This window comes from Misgurnus anguillicaudatus, chromosome 2 (genome assembly GCF_027580225.2).
Source record: "Misgurnus anguillicaudatus chromosome 2, ASM2758022v2, whole genome shotgun sequence".
Taxonomy (NCBI): domain Eukaryota; kingdom Metazoa; phylum Chordata; class Actinopteri; order Cypriniformes; family Cobitidae; genus Misgurnus; species Misgurnus anguillicaudatus.
Window position 1 is genome coordinate 33558058 of NC_073338.2, and position 18114 is coordinate 33576171.

Sequence of the window (18114 nt, forward strand, 5' to 3'; positions counted from 1 at the left end):
GGGGTGGGCTCATTTTACTCAGGCATCCAATCAGTCTCTAAGGATTCTTATTGAGCTATTAAGCCACGCCCCTAGCAACCAAATATGAGCACCCTAGCAACATAATAAACAAAGCCTTATATCTCTGGATCCGAACATCATAGAGACATAGGGGTTGGGTCTTTTGGTCATGTTAGCTTCATGATAGCTTCAAGCTAAGTCATACTAGCTTCATGCTAGTTTCATGCTAGCTTTATGCTAATTTCATAATAAATCTTGCTAACTTCATGCTTATTCATGTTAGCATCATGCTAGCTTCATGCTAATTCATGTTAACATCATGCTAGCTTCAAACTAATTCATGTTAACATCATGCTAGCTTAATGCTAATTAATGTTAGCATCATGCTAGCTTCATGCTAATTAATGTTAGCATCATGCTAGCTTCATGCTAATTCATGTTAGCATCATGCTAGCTTCATGCTAATTCATGTTAGCATCATGCTAGCTTAATGCTAATTCATGTTAGCATCATGCTACCTTCATGCTAATTCATGTTAGCATCATGCTAGCTTCATGCTAATTCATGTTAGCATCATGCTAGCTTCATGCTAATTCATGATAGCATCATGCTAGCTTCATGCTAATTCATGTTAGCATCATGCTAGCTTCATACTAACTTCATGCTAATTCATGTTAGCATCATGCTAATTCATGTTAGCATCATGCTAGCTTCATGCTAATTCATGTTAGCATCATGCTAGCTTCATGCTAATTCATGTTAGCATCATGCTAGCTTCATGCTAATTCATGTTAGCATCATGCTAACTTCATGCTAATTCATGTTAGCATCATGCTAGCTTCATGTTAGCATCATGCTAGCTTCATGTTAATTCATGTTAGCATCATGCTAGCGTCATGCTAATTCATGTTAGCATCATGCTAGCTTCATGCTAATTCATGTTAGCATCATGCTAGCTTCATGCTAATTCATGTTAGCATCATGCTAGCTTCATGCTAATTCATGTTAGCATCATGATAGCTTCATGCTAATTCATGTTAGCATCATGCTAACTTCATGCTAATTCATGTTAGCATCATGCTAGCTTTATGCTAATCATGCTAACTTGATGCTAACTTCATGCTAATTCATGTTAGCATCATGCTAGCTTCATGCTAATTCATGTTAGCATCATGCTAGTTTCATGCTAATTCATGTTAGCATCATGCTAACTTCATGCTAACTTCATGCTAATTCATGTTAGCATCATGCTATCTTCATGCTAATTCATCTTAACATCATGCTAGCTTCATGCTAACTTCATTCTTATTCATGTTAACATCATGCTAGCTTCATGCTAATTCATGTTAGCATCATGCTAGCTTCATGCTAATTCATGTTAGCATCATGCTAGCTTCATGCTAATTCATGTTAGCATCATGCTAGCTTCATGCTAATTCATGTTAGCATCATGCTAGTTTCATGCTTATTCATGTTAGCTTCAGGCTAATCATGCTAGCTTCATACTTAAACATACTAACAGCCAGATAGCCTACTAAACTAAACTTCTGTCAATCCGTTTTAAACGTTCAGGCCAGGCTTTGTCAAGCCAACATAAAGTTTGTCAACAAACTTTTCTATCTAGTTATACATTCATCTTCATTGCAGTATCAGATCAGCAGACAGATCGCAGCATATTTAGTATTAATGACAAACGTGCTCATTCTGAAATCTAAATAAATAATCATACTTTGTACCGTATGTGCATGCAATAATTTGCTGGTTTTATGTTATCTAAACTTACAAGTTACCTAAACTTATTTAGAGAAATAACGCTGACCGCGTAGCTGAATGTAAAAAAAACTTTATTTATACCCGTGTCATTAACAGAACGCAGCAGACACACTCACCTTAACGGTTTTTATAAATCCATTTTCCTGCCCGATTAAAGCATAAACATTGCAAATAACACCAGAATTAACAGTTAATTTACGTACACATATCCTAAAAATAATCTTGCGTGACTGATACGCTGTAAAGCGGGTGAATTTAAAACATGATTTTGAATGGAAGTCAATGACGCCGTCTGCCGGTTGGGTATACCAAGATGGCGGCTCGAACTCTGCGCTGGCTTCACCTCACGCTGTTACGTTAAGCGTTCTATGCGCAATCCAGTCATTTATATAGATCAGTGGTGTCGCCGGAAGTCGCCAAGCTTCCATTGAAATCAATGAGATTGTGTCGCTCTGCTACAGCTAGTCTGAATGTAGCTTGTTGCCTTGCTGCCTCATGAGGCAATGACTTCGGAGGCATTAAGGCAGCTCTGAGAAACGCATTCGGACAGACTTCATAGGCAGCGTAATAAAATTACGCCCCTTTGTGATAACTAATCCCATATTTGAAAACTACAATACTAATTTCTTGCTATAAATGCAATTAAAATGTGTAAAAAGTGAAAATATAACTTAATTTACACTACATTTGTGCTGAAGCCGCTTTCTTCTTAAATTTGTGCCTCCGAATGCAGCTTTTAGAGCTTTCGGACACAGTATTCAGTTCCCGCGCGGCTCTAACACACCTGTCTGTAATTATCAAGCAAGCCTGAACACCTTGATTAGCTGCTTCAGGTGTGTGTAATTGGGGTTGAAGCTAAAATCTGCATGACGGTAGCTCACCAGGAGCAGGGTTTGAGACCCCTGGTGTACATGAAGATAAAAATACCTACAGGTCATAATGGATAGTCATTGCATGAATCAGAATTCTACCTATTTGCAGTAATGGCGAATAATATAGGTTTCCTCTTCAGCCATATAAATAGCATATCCGCCATGGTGCAAGCACAACCATGTTACTATTACAGTTTATTATTCTGGTTTTTATTTCAGAGTCTCCGGTTTCTTTTTATCACACACGTTGACATTATTCTTGACTTGTGCTATTTTTGATGCTATTTCAGTTCAGGCAAATGAAGTTTTAGCCTGAGGCCAATGATTTTATTCTTTTTTTCTTTTTTGCACGTTTCCACACAGAACCACAAGATTTGTTTTGGCAGCTGAATCAAGTTTGATGTTAAGTGGAGATTGTTGACTGTATGCATCAGGTTTTAGAAAGGAGCAGTCAACATTAAAGGCATTCCATGCAGTTTGACGTTTTTGTCAAACAGCGACCCCTAGAGTCACTGGGGAAAACGTGCATAGTATAGTGTTGGGCGTGAATATGCAGAGATGGACTCTGAAGATAATGACCAGGGAATGTTTCACAATTTCATACAAATATTAGGCTACTGCATGTCTACTAAACTACAGATGATGGTAATAGGATAATAAGAAGTTTATGCCAAGTGTAGTAGGCATATAATAATAAAGTAGCCTACCGCGTTTGCTGGCTTATTACGTTTTTACAAGATTGCAGCTTAATCACAAGTAAACAGTCTATAGTCTAACGTTATGTCTACTGTATAATTTCATTTGTTATTTAATTGTAAACATTACAAAATGCATTGACAAAGTTAATTGTAATGTATACGTTGCATTATTTCATAACATTGGCTGTTATTCATTGGCCATAAGAAATCGAAATTAGACAAATGACTATGTACACATCACAACACAACACTTGAGTTTAGATGGCAAAAAAAAAACATGTAAGAGAAACGAGTGTTTGTAAGCAAGTCTGCTAAATGCTCTTATGATCGTAAGCTAGCTAGACCCATGTTGAAGTTATTTTACTGGTCTAATTATCAACACTGGATGAATGAACAGCATAGTAAAAAATACACACAAGCAAGCGCAACCACATACAACATAGACCGCAAACAAATGTACAAATAAGAGATTTACTTACTTGTCCATCAACAAGATCGCCAGATCAGCATCCCTTTTGCATCAAGTGCTGTCTATTAGCTCACGCCAACGAGTAAAAACCTGACCGAGTGGGACTCTTGTCCGGTTCCTAACTCGGTCAGAATCTCTTTTTCGCTTTCTACTCTCTTACGAACGGGTTTTCTTAGCTGTTTCTCTCATCGAGCATCACGTCTCAAATGCGCGCGTGCAGTTGTTGTTATAGGCTTGTTTGACTTCATGCAGCGCTGCAGGAACCGACAGCCGGATGACGTCAAAGTGCCGTCTTGGATCATTCTCGCGGTACTTTTACGTCATCCGACTGCCGGTTCTTGCAGCGCTGCACGAAGTCGAACAAGCCTAACGTGTGTGACGTCGTTGCCGTAAAGCAAGTCGTGATTCTCGCGAGATTTGTCAGGGGCGGTTCTCTCAAGCTTGCATTGGTGGTTTTGCTAGCGGCGTCCTCCCCGAGCTTCAACAGAAGGATGATTCGCCATACTATGACTTCGTTTACCATCGAAATGACTTTGAAGCTGTTATATTAAGGTAAAATAACTGCATAGTGTGTCTTTAATGCTGTGCTCAAATGCTGTGCACATATAAAAGCTTGAGATACTGTATCAGGGGCTACTGCGGTGGTCTGTGGTGGTCTCTCTCTTTCTGCATTGTAATGAAATTAAATAGTATGGTAATTACACTACAGCGTGCCATTTTATTGCAAACAAAATTAAATGAAAATAAATTCGATTCAAATCCCAGATTTCCACAAGGCGTGCACAGACGTGTGTGTCCTTTTCAAAAGGCCTTCGTTTATTCACTTGAATACGTTCATGTAGTCATCCCTAACTGATTAAAATTCTGTAATGCAAACCATTTGTTTATGCAATCACTCTTATCTGACATAACACTGAACAAAAACTGGGACAGCTGTGGTTGTTTCTTAAATCAGCCACATCATTTATTATAATAAAAGCATTGGCCTGCTTTGTAACAGAAAAAATCTTAGTCAGTGCTGTTTGTATTTGGTCTTTTTCCTCTTTGTTCTGACCTTTTTTTCAGTTTGGTTTAACATATTCAAAGGTGGTAAACTCTGCATGGTGCTTTAGATCAAAACAGACAATTAATGCATGAAGCCCAGGCACCGCTAAGCAGACCTATGAACTGTTATCATAAATATTACAGTAGGCACGATTTCTTTTTGTGCTGCTTTTATATAATGTTTTACTTTATTCTTTCACATACAAAAAAGACAAACGTATACGATGTAAAATACACTTTATAAGAACCATTCGCCATTTTTAGGACAGCCTTTGCTATATATAATCTATATCTTATATTTTAAAGTACTTTACCTTGTCTTATATAATAGCTTCTTGTAGTTTTCACTACTGCACACTACATCCTGGTATGGTAGAGATCGATCTGTGTAGATCCAGTGTTAGATATGTTGAGGGTTAAGGCAGACAAGTTGGTGGTAATAGGACAAACCGGAGTCCAAGGCTGCACTGATATGTCTCTCAATCTTAGACCGAGGGATTTGTAGGTGTGCAGTTAAAAGGGTTGTGATCCAGGGTTGGTTCTGGATGGCATAAACCGACTTGTAGATATAAACTTTCTGGTATGTTGTATGCCATTCAGAATTGAATTGGGAATGACTATCCAAATTAGATATTCATAAACATATCTTTTCATTACATAACATCTGATCATGGTTTTTTATATTTTTATATAGAGTCAGTTGTGGAGACTGTCTTACCAGCATAATTTCTTTAATGTCACTTTATTAATTGCATAATCTGTTTTAGATGAACCCAAGCAAACTCTAACTAGATAGCAAAACTTGTGGTTGGTTTACTTTGCATGTTTAAAGGGACCAGTATAATCTGAATAGTCTTTATCCCATTAGTCAAAAGTGTGGCTGCATGCGACTAATGCAATTCAAACAAACCTTGAAGGATTGACTTAGAACGGCTCGAGTCATCATTCTTCCCCGAAGACCTGCAGTTGACAGTTAAAGCTTTTATCTGGCAGGGTCATATGCTTTAATACCTGTACAATGATAGAGGAGAGTGCAGGTGAAGTTTGAAAAATGAATGGCTAGTAATGGTATTAACACAAGGAAGAATGACAAATGGTTTGAATGGAAATGGATGAGAGTAGTATTAGTTTACTTCATTTACTTCATTCTATTATTTCATTAGTATTCATTTGGAAACCACCTGTCTTTCTTGACTCCAAATTATTTCTCCCTAATTAAATGTGGTCTAAAATTTCCTATATGCTTGTTAGTGTGCACTTGCAATTTAAACACAGTTCCAAGCCATGATATACTCAAACAAAATCATTGATTTTAAAGGGGCCATGTCACAAGGCTTAAGATGTAAAATAAATATTGGTGTCCCCAGAGTACACATGTAAAGTTTTAGTTTAAAATACCATATACTGTATTTTATTATATCATGTTAAAATTGACACTTTGTGGGTGCGAGCAAAAATGTGGCGTTTTGGATGTGTCCTTTAAAATGCAAATGAGCTGATGAAATTCAAACACTGATTACAATGATGGTGGTTTGTTGCAATTGAAACTCAATTGTGCTTTTCTTTGACACTAAATGGCAGTACTGTGGTTGGATAGTGCAAATTAAGGGGCGGTATTATTATAATAAGATCTCCTTATGACATCATAAGGAGAGCCAAATTTCAATTACCTAATTTTTTATGTGCTTGCAAAAATATGGTTTACCAAAACTAAGTTACTAGGTTGATCTTTTTCACATTTTATAGGTTGATAAAAGCACTCGGAACCCAGTTATAGCACCTAAACATGGAAAAAGTCTGATTTTCATGCCATGGCTCCTTTTAAGATTCGAGTGTCAGCATTAATTAAAATAAGTTATAGAAATACTTCATCATGAAATACTTACATATAAATCTGTATGACTTATAAGGCAGTACGTTAAGAATCAAAATCAACTTATAGTACTGCGGGTTTACACGTACTGTACAAGGATTTTGTCTTGGTGTGTAACAATGTAGCAAGTACAATGCAATAAATAACAGAAAAAAATCAAAAGTTTTAAAAAAGTAAAAGGACATTTATAGTACATTAAAGGTGCAGTGTGTAGATTTTAGGGGCATCTAGTGGTGAGGTTTACACCTGGTATTAAGATGTGTTTTCGTCGATCGGATCACGAGTGGACAAAAAAAACATAGGGGATTATCACGCTTCCGGGTTTCGTGGACAGGATTTTGGGTTTCGTGCATGTCCACTTCCTGCACAGTTAGGTCAGAGCCGGTGCCAGACCATAAGCACGTGGCTTCCAACGGGGGGCACACAATTAGCAACAATAACTTGCAAAAACAAGGCATTAAAACAGGGGTGTCAAACTCAGTTCCTGGAAGGCCGGTGTCCTACAGAGTTTAGCTCCAACCAGCTCCAACACACCTGTTTGGAAGTTTCGCGCTTTGCTCGACGCAACAACAAATCGCGTGGCACAAGCCATTGAAATGAATGGGTGTCATAGCGCAGCGCACACCGCGTCCTAAAAGCTGCTTTACCATAATCACGTCGTAATGCTGTTAACGGTCTATAGCCACACTTCACATATAAGCTTACATAAATTAAAACAACGCTAACTTACCTTTAAAAAAATCTGAAGCCGGCGTGTACAAACATTAACCTGATAAGGAACACTGTGTCGTACACGGTACACCCCCTCCCTTGTACGTGAGGCTGCTTTACGTCATTGTAACCTTGAAGCATTAAATCTTCAAAATATAGGGTCATGCGGCACATCGTTGTAAAGCTTAGACTTTCGGGATTCCATTAAGCGCCCACACAAAGCATAATATGATTTATAGCAGTCATAAAACGGTAATCTAGTTGTTAGTTACCTGAACCGGGCAGCGCCGATTTAGGATATTTACTTACCTTCAAAATCTTCCCTTTATCCGCTTCGGTGAAATTGTCCAAAACAAATTGTTCATAAATCCCCAAAAGTCCAAGGAAATGGAATATCCAAGCCTTTTAATCCAAAACGATTTGCTCATCTCACAATCTTGATGTTTCTGACCGAATTACAATATAAATAGTGTATACAATTAGTTCACTAATGGACATTCTTTCGAATCTCACTTTTCATTCACGATTTATAATGAATATATTCAGATGTCACGTTTATTGTGCAATGTCTGAGGAACAAATACGCCCCCTTGTGGAATTTCAGCCGTTCCATAAGAGGCTAAACTTCCTTAAAACAGTGTCCTGTAGATTTAAAAATTCCACCTCGACCTCTTATCTCTGAGTTTGAGCCAATCTGTGTTTGCATGAAGACAGATGGAGCAGGTGATGCTGGTTCGTTTTTAAATGTTTTAATATCCATATTTTACATGATCCATAAAATGCCGCGAAAAACATGTTGGTATCAAGTCACAAATATGCTAAAGACGCATGAGACGCCGCAATGCAACCAATCAGAGAAACTGGTCTATTTTAATTAAAGAAAACGTATATTAACTATATTTTCCTCATTTGATTACATGAAAAGTCATGAAACATTCAATGTTTAATTTATTTGAATTATTCTTGATATATATTAAATTAATAAAAAACTGTAGGGGAGGCACAACAACCTGTTTGGGGGGGCACAGCCCCCGAATGCCCCCCCCTTGACGCCGTCCCTGAAGCAGTGGTGGAATGTAACCACCACAGGACAAACATACAGTTTGTCTGAGACAACATAGGGACGAAACACACTCTGTAAAGCAGTTTGCCCCTTTTATGGCTAATGTAGAAACATGGCGATCCAAATTGGGGACTTCCATGTAAGGGGACAAGGTGACTAAGGTGATATAAACGTAACAGTTCATAATGTAAGGTCTTTATGCATCACTGAAAACATAGTTATGTATCTTATATTGGCTTATTGCATTTCTGTTAATAGATCCTCCCAAAATGTACACACTGCACTTTTAATGCAGGGAATATATAAAATGGCACACAGTTCAGGTAGTAAGGTGCATTTTGACAGTGACAATATTTTTTTATTAGTGGAAAGTGGATAGAATATTTTTATATGAAATATATCAACATATTTCAAATTGTAAGTGCACTGGAAATCCCTTACTTACCATCCACTAAAAGGTTGGTGTTCATCTTTGGCTCTTTAGGCAACATTGAATGCTCTTTCATTTGTAAGTTGCTTTGGATTAAAGTGTCTGCTAAAAGAGCAAACGTAAACATGTTTCTGTCACTTCACTACCAATGTAACCGACTCAGTGGCCACCTTCAGTTAATTGTGCCTAAAAATAATTTGACTAATGTGAGGGTGTAACTTAAATGACTTCTTAATTGTTACTGATCAGTTGGTCAGTCATAAGCTATTGATCAGTCTCCTCTACCATTATCTTTCCTAGAGCAAGATTTGCAGATCGGCCAAGCATGCTTTAATTTGTTAGGGCAATCTCATGGCACTTAGTGTCCCTTTGGTATTCTACGCGAATAAATAGAAAGAGTAGGGTGATAGATTTAATGCCATGGGGCTGATGATCAGTCATTACATTGCTGGTTAGTATAGGGATGTGTTTAATTCTAACAGCTAGTATTCTTACATTTCACAAAGCATTACAGACACTATCGAAACATTGCATTGCACTATTATTTTGACTCAAACTGTGTTGTGCGTTTGGGGTAGGGTTACCTGTTTGACTCACCAGTGGCAGATGGGGATATATCTTCAGAATTATAGAGATCATACTGGCAGTTCTGCTAGCGGCACATGCACTAAATTCAGGTTTATTTTTATCAGGATGCTAATGAAGACTCGCAATGCAATTCTTTCTCTTAGCTAACAAAAAATATACCTGTTTACCAAAATAGAAGAGGTATAATAAAATACAGCATCTTTGTCCCTGTTTTACATTTCCTGCAGCACATCCTTCATGCGCGTTAAGCAGAAGCAATAACAGGACATTATGTTTTCATTATGTTTAATGTGAGATTTCAAAGTCATAAAAGATCAAAGCCTCTAAAATGCAAATCTGTTTTGTTTGGTTTATTAACCATTCAAAAATTCAATATAAAAGTCTGCATGGATCATTGAAATGGTTCTCGAATGCTCATCCAAAACTCTTTTCTCTCTTCCAGCCGTTGAAGCTCCATTGTGAGGTTTGCAGTATAGTGTCCAGCTCTGGCCAGATGTTGGGCCGTGAAGCAGGAGCTGAAATTGACCAGTCCTCCTGCATATGGAGGATGAACAACGCACCCACGCGTGGTTTTGGGAGGGACGTGGGCCACAGGACGGACCTGAGGGTAGTGTCGCACACCAGTGTTCCTCTGCTAATCCAAAAGCCCCAGTACTTCTTCGGCCAGGGGAACGAGACCATCTATGTGGTTTGGGGGCCCTTGCGCAACATGCGGCAGGATGGAAAGGGAATCGTCTACAACATGCTGCGACAGGCAGTGGAAAACTACCCACAGGCTCGCATCTACGTCACCACGGATGAGCGAATGAATTACTGTGACACCGTGTTTAAAAAAGAGACTGGTAAAGACAGGTGAGTGCTCTGCGGTAATCCTGAGGCATGTTGGTGCTGCACTGTGCAGAATATAGAGGGATAAAATAATCTGGCTAGGATGTTATGTATACTGTAAATCATATTACATAACTGTACAACATTATAGGCACATAGAGTTCCAGAGAGTGGAGTTTAAACTGCTTTTACAAATATGTGACACGTTTGTAAGATCCAGGCTTAATGTCATTTTTAGATTAGGAGCATCAAAGTTAGATATCACTCATTGATTTCACTTTCAGTCTATGACGTGGTCTTAGTGGTCTAAATTTAAAGATTTCAATGTGTTCTTTACATTATGAAATATGATTTTATGTTGAAGGCTTGAGCTGGGTTGCCACAGCTGGATCACATACAGTATCTGCTTTCATCCCAAATAATATTATTGTGACTTATACTGATACTCTACGGAAGTACGCAATATCAAGTCACTAAAACCAAACTCCTGCCAGGGTGAAGATTTTTAGAAACTCCGGTTGCAGCATTGCCGTGTAGCCTGTAAAACCGGAGTTTTTGGTTTGTGATGTTGTTGTTCATGGTGAGGTGAGACTTGGAATGGCTTCTGATTAGCCAACATGGCTTAAAGGGACACTCCACTTTTTTTGAAAAATATGCTAATTTTCCAGCTCCCGTAGAGTTAAATATTTGCTTTTTACTATTTTGGAATCCATTCAGCTGATCTCCGGGTCTGGCGCCAGCACCCCCAGCATAGCTCAGCACAATCCACCGAATCTAATCAGACCATCAGCACCGCGCCAAAAATAACCAAAGAGTTTCGATATTTTTCCTATTTAAAACTTGACTCTTCAGTAGTTACATCATCTACTAAGACTGATGGAAAATTAAAAGTTGTGATTTTCTAGGCAGATATGTGTAGGAACTATACTCTTCTGGCGTAATAATCAAGGACTTTGCTGCTGTAACATGGCTGCAGTAGGCGCAATAATATTACACAGTGCCTGAAAATAGTCCCCTGCTATTGAAAGTTACTAAGGGGACTATTTTCAGCTGCTGCGTAATATCATTGCACCTACTGCAGCCATGTTACAGGAGCAAAGTCCTTGATTATTACGCCAGAATGAGAGTGTCACTTTAAGAGTTAGTGATATAGCACCATCTGTTCAACACAATGTCATTTAATGTAGCATGATGCAATGAAAAATATGATGCTATGCAATTTAATACGGTACAGTTTCTTTGGATTTGTACATGTGCGTCGAAACCATTACAACAGTCAGTGCTTCTCAAACTTGGGGCCGTGTCCCCCTGGGGTGCCCTAAGATGGTGCCAGGTGGCCCCCAGTTTAATGACATTTTATAAAATACATTAATTTATCATAAATTCTGTATTTATACTTCAGATATAAAATAAGGCTACCAACAGCACTGCATTGTATAATTTAATATGTTTTGTTTGATTCAAATTTTAAGTTTTGTAATGTTTAATGTCAAAATTTACTTTGAGGGGCCACGAAAGGATGCACCGTACATAAGGGGGGCCGCACGCCAAAAAAGTTTGAGAACCACTGCATTATAAGATCACTTTTTAAGACTAATGATATTGGACCCACTCCATTTTTCTCTAATTTAGCGCATTTGTTCCACTAGAGGAATGGCAATAAATTAAACTCCGTTCCGCATTTTAGCTACATTTTAGACTTTCCCGCTGCTGCTTCCTCAAATCCATTCCACTTGACTCATTTAGAGTCCATATCATTTAAACTCCATTTCGTGTGTGTCACTACTTTGCCAACAATACTTCTGCAACACAACAAGGTAAGCAAAGCTTTTAGGCTATAAAAGCAAATTAAAAGGCACCAGAAAACAAAAAATGACATTTACTACCAGTAAATGTTTTGGACCAACCCACATTTTTTTTTGCTTTCGACTCCCATGGATTTGTAATTACTTTGTGGAGGGTGGCTCTACCTCTGCCATGTTATGCTCTGTGAGACTTTCATGACACGCCTCGGTTTCCGTTTTGTGTTATCATACGTCAGCAGCAGCAGGACGGAGCAACAGTTTAGAGAGGAAAAAGCTATCTTAAAATATTGGCCACTTTCTAAATAATAAAAGTTTAGTGCATCTACCAATAATTATAGATAAATAAATCTTTTTTTACTGATTCAAAATATGTTTGAAATGATGCATCAGGATGCAAATGCTAATTTGTATCTGATGCACGGTTTTTAAACCGACGCATTGCATTATTAGCTGTTTATTCCGATGCACCGAATCAGGGAATCTTATTTTCCCTGACCCTTGTACAGTTCTAGCTCTTACTATTACATGATATATTACAAATTAATTTCAATACAGTTTTCTATTATCCTTTATCCAACTATTTCTAAATAGTTTTTTGTGTCCATGTTCTCATTCTGTTTACGTCAAATTCTGACTCTACCATCTGAAAGTCTTAACAGAAATCGAGACTCATCAGTCCAGGCAACATTTTTGCAGTCTTCAACTGTACAATTTTGGTGAGCTTGTGCAAATTGTAGCCTCTTTTTCCTATTTTTATTGGAGATAAGTGGTACCCGGTGGGGTCTTCTGCTGTTGTAGCCCATCTGACTCAAGGTTGTGTGTGTTGTGGCTTCACAAATGCTGTGCTGCATACCTCGGTTGTAACGAGTGGTTATTTCATTCAAAGATGCTCTTCTATCAGCTTGAATCAGTCGGCCCTTTCTCCTCTGACCTCTAGCATCAACAAGGCATTTTCACCCACAGGACTGCCACATACTGGATGTTTTTCTCTTTTTACAAAAACCCTTTTCACAAAAACCCTTCTTTGTAAACCCTAGAAATAGCTGTGTGTGAAAATCCCAGGAACTGAGCAGATTGTGAAATACTCAGACCGGTCTGTTTGGCACCAACAACCATGCCACACTCAAAATTGCTTAAATGACCTTTCTTTCCCATTCTGACATTCAATTTGGCATTCAGGAGATTGTCTTGACCAGGACCACACCCCTAAATGCATTGAAGCAACTTCCATGTGATTGGTTGATTAGATAATTGCATTAATGAGAAATTGAACAGGTGTTCCTAATAATCCTTTAGGTGAGTGTACATTCCAACATTGGTTTAATAAAATGTTTTACTTTTACATTGTTTAATATTTGCACAATATTTTAACCTCTGTTCTTTAACATATAAACACCCTTCAATGTCACAATCACCTCTATAATGCTTTAACAAAATGTTTTTATACATCTTCTTCTTTTTTTGTGTGGACTTTTATTGTGTCTACCTTTTACACTCCTGTGCACTTATTACTGGCATGAATCATGTCAAATCTAAAACCACTCTTCACTAAAAGTACCAATTTTACTTTGATATCGTAGTTCCGTATTTTCAGGAAGTAAGAGGTGGGTAAAATCTTCCTGGTGTCACCATCAAAATCCCAGAACTACCAAAGGTGAGCTGTCGTTAAAAAAAAAAATCAATGGACTCTCAAGGTTATTTGAGTTCTGAAGAGCACTTGCTGTGTGCTAATGAGTCTGGCGCAGTGTGCAGTCATAGCGCTGGAATTAATCAACTGTTGATATTACTCATTACAGTCATCAGACCATAACATAAAACCCTCATGAATGTTTCATTTTAAAGATGAGCTCTCAACAAGACAGCAGGTTCACTGTCGTTCCCAAAAAATCATCCCAATAATCTCTCTTTCACGGAGAGGCTTAGATTACTTTAGATCAGCTCTCTGATAGTTCTGCCTTTCAAGCCTAATCCCTAATGATAGCACTAATGCTGCTGTGTTAGAGCACAGATAAAAGATATTCCTAAGGAGGTCTGGAGAGGATTATCCTTTATTCAGCCTCAACTCATCTCAAACAAAACCAAGGTGGTTGTGATGTCATTAACCAGTGGCCTGCATTTTGTGTATCCATTGGGTGAGATCCCGGCATTTACTGCATAGGGAAAATCCACTGTGTGTGTGTGTGTGTGTGTGTGCGTGGGCATGAGCAGATGTGTGTGTGTAATATCTGTAATAAATCAGCCTTAATAGAGCAGATCGGCATGTCAGGAAACATTTGGCAGCAAAGCTTTAGTTTTGAATTACACTTTAGGAGCAGCCTTGCTTACAGTCAGCACCTGTGAATGGACCGCATATAGTTGGGAGTAGTATAAAATCACACCAGCAGATTGCAGCACAATTCAAAAGCTTTATAAATATGCTTTCTTTCATTTACATTTATTCATTTGCCAGATACTTATGTCCAAAGTGACAGTTCAAGCAACCCATGCAAACCTACAGCATTATATATTCAATCCAACTGAAAGGATTGTATTGTAGGTATAGGTGTAGCTATAATACTTGTTTATTATGTGCATCTTGAATCAGAGATTTATTTCATAGATAAAATAAGAGTACTTTAAGCCTGTATCGCAGCTCGAGAAGTCATTTCCCCCCGGCATTCTGAAGTTGTGTCAATTTCATGCTTTGGTTAGGTTCTGCATCTATTGGGAGGAAATCAATATAAAGTAATATGTAAATGCACGGTAGATATTCATTGTCTTTTATTATTGCAACATAGCTCTTCACAGACTGAGTTCATTTGAAGCCTACCCACTGTAATAGATTTTGTGAATGCTTTAAGGTGATATGTGATATAAGGAGTTTTGCTTGTCCGGTGTATCTTAGTGTATCATTATTTCTATTAGATTAACGGCAGCATGCACAGACTAATGTTACTGAAGTCAGGATTATATTCAGCTATTAGTCCCTCTCTAAAAGGTTTGAAAACGTATCCTGCATTGGTGATGCACAATTTAAGCTATTAAAATGACTTTGTATTGAAGATGGATTAGTTAGTAATGCTTAGTACGAAAGTTCCATTACTTGTCTTGCACGTTTGTGCTATAGTATGGACAAATTGTATCTCAAAGTGGTCAGGCTCACTACCTGGGAGATGATAAAATATTAAAAAATAACCAAAAAGATTGAGTCAATAACACATACATTTTTAAAAGTGCTGTTTCAAACCATAATTGGATAAAATATGGGCACACCCAACCATTGGGTTAAGGTAAACTATTGTATTGTCCCTGTTTGATCCTACTTATCATTTTAGAGTGTATGAGTGATTCTCGCGAAATTAGACTTATTGGGTGTCATGAAGCATTTTGGTAAAAAAAGTAAATGCAGAGTAAGAGTATCAAAATAAGAAGCGTACAGTTACAAACATCTCTTCATGTACTATTTTGCACATAATTTAAAATGACATCATACAAACCAATTTTGTTGTTTTTTCCACATTTAAGGGTGTAAGGGATCTCAGGTTTCGGAAGGAGAACAAAACTGCAATCGTTCCCCGGTTTCGACCACAATATGTCTGAGAGCGTTGCTAGAGTACGAATATATTGTATAGAAATATGGAGCGTTTAAGTGTTAACCTTAAATCAAAATTAAACAACAGATTTGTAAATGAAAAGGTTTAATTACAGCACTGACTTAAAGTTACAGTTGAAATGGTTACACTATAAATGCATGAAATGGTAAATAATACAAACAATTGACTGTTTCCAATGTATGTGAGATATTACCTGATTAGATAGAGAACAGAGAAAGAAAGTTTAGAAGAAAGAGATTCACAATTGAGAACTGAAATCTAGGCCTAATGGCCCGAACCCCAGAACTTAGGTGAAGAGAGAAAGGAAAGGGGAAAAGGCCAATGCAAAGGCAAAAGCTAAAATGCAAAGGCCCAGAGCTCATAAAAACCTTGACCTTTATCCTCTATCTCTTGACCATGTGACTAAGCCTAACTTGATACATTCAAATTGACCAATCAGAAGATCACCTTTAACCCCAACTGTACTTGACCAAACCCAACATAATACACTCAAACTTACCAATCAGAAGACCATCTTTAACCCCCACTGTATTGGATAAACAGCTGTAACAATAGGCCTAGTCTTTGATCAGCACAGGGGGTTGTGCCAAGTTGTGACCAAGGAATAAGTTCCTTCAATTTTAATCTTACAAGGGAAAATGTTCATTACCGCAACATGTCCATGACTGGATTTGGGTTCTTTGACATGGAAATATTTATAATTAAAAAATCTAAAAAATAAAAAGCTTCAGTGCATGTTATACTATAAACATTTACAGTAAAGAAACATGTGGTATTTGATGATGATCATTGGTAAATGTAGAGACAATAATCAGGAATATAAATGGGTCCAAAACCAATTTTCTCATCCTCCGCAACAATTTTCAATCATTGTTTAAGCCCTCAAGGAACAAACATTTTCAAAAAAAAATTGTTGAAAGGGACATAATTGACTGTGACACTCAAGATGGCTACTAGTTAAGCAGTTCTTATTTTTTCTCTCCATATAAAAGTTGACATTTTGTTTGTCATAGTACCTAGACCACTTTTTAGTTCTCATTACCGAAACATACGTTTGTAAATGCATATATTTAATGTAATATCATGTTGCGGTAATGATAATTTTTGATAATTATAATCTGAAAAATGTAAATAATTATATAGGAAATATTAAACCCTCTAAAAATAATGGTTATAGTAAGTTCAGACCTTAATCTTATGTGCAAAATGGCTTCAAGGGCTTTTAAAAAAATCTGATGCTGGATACCTTTTAAGTCTGGATTTTGTTAGAATCACTTGGATAGCAACAATCTGGAAACCCCTCAGCAACCATACAGTAATGTCCTACCACCCATAACCTACCAGCATTGTAGTGATTCGTTTTGAAAGGGTATGCTTGACTTCTCTAACAATAAGTATTTTATAACAATTGTTAATATGGCTCATTAAATGTGTGCATTTGGTGTGCAGAAGCCTGTTTATGTTTTAATGACAAAACTGGAGGAAAACATATTTCATTTTACTTAATCTGAACACGGTTTTCGTGCACGGTCTGGTGTTTTAGAAGGAGCTGATAGTGTTGAAAGCTATAATCGTGTTGTTGTCCATGTAAACGCAAACATTATTTAACTCATGAATCAAGTTTTTTTAATATCTGTCAAATGGATTGAACTAAGAGTACATCAAAATATCCATTTGTGTCTTATAAGACTGGTGTGATCCATCAACCAGAGGACAGCAGTGTAAAGCAGCAGGGAAATGAATGAAAGACAGTCCAATATTCTTAGTGTCAGACATCAACCCCATGATCTCAGCAGTGGTCTTTCGCATTCTGTACATGTGACACGGGGTTAATGTAGCATGTAAGGAAATGAATTATGATGATTTCTGGAGGAGGATTGTGTCTTCTTTGAGTTATTATGTGATCACCTGATACTGTATTATTCTCTCTGAGTCTGAAGAGGAGGAAAATGAGACTGATTGTCTATTGATGAGGTTTATTTTGTCAGTAAGTGTTCCAGAATATGGTGTAGTACACTGAGAATAAATGTGGATAAAACCAATATATTATTTCAACTGAGATTTTAGTATGATTTAAAGGGACATTTCACTTTTTTCAAAATAAACAAATTTTCCAGCTCCACTAGAGTTAAATGTTTGATTCTTATCATTTTGGAATGCATTCAGCTGATCTCTGGGTCACTTTTAGCATAGCTTAGCACAATCCATAGAATCTGATTAGACCATTAGCATTGCACTAAAAAATAACCAAAGAGTTTCGATATTTTTCCTATTTAAAACTTGACTCTTCTGTAGTTACATTGTGTACTAAGACCGACAGAAAATTTAAATCTGCGATTTTTTTAGGCAGATATGGCTAGGACTATA

The 18114-nt window shown here is 37.4% G+C and overlaps 1 protein-coding gene across 2 annotated transcripts in view; it reads left to right on the forward strand.

Annotated features, from left to right (window-relative positions):
- Positions 1–18114, forward strand: part of st6galnac3 (ST6 (alpha-N-acetyl-neuraminyl-2,3-beta-galactosyl-1,3)-N-acetylgalactosaminide alpha-2,6-sialyltransferase 3) — a 90390-nt gene that overhangs the window by 37825 nt on the left and 34451 nt on the right. For both annotated transcript variants that reach the window (XM_055202799.2, XM_055202800.1), the window contains exon 3: positions 9964–10373. In XM_055202799.2, coding sequence (XP_055058774.1) covers positions 9964–10373 — 410 coding nt within the window. The remainder of the gene's footprint in view (positions 1–9963; positions 10374–18114) is intronic.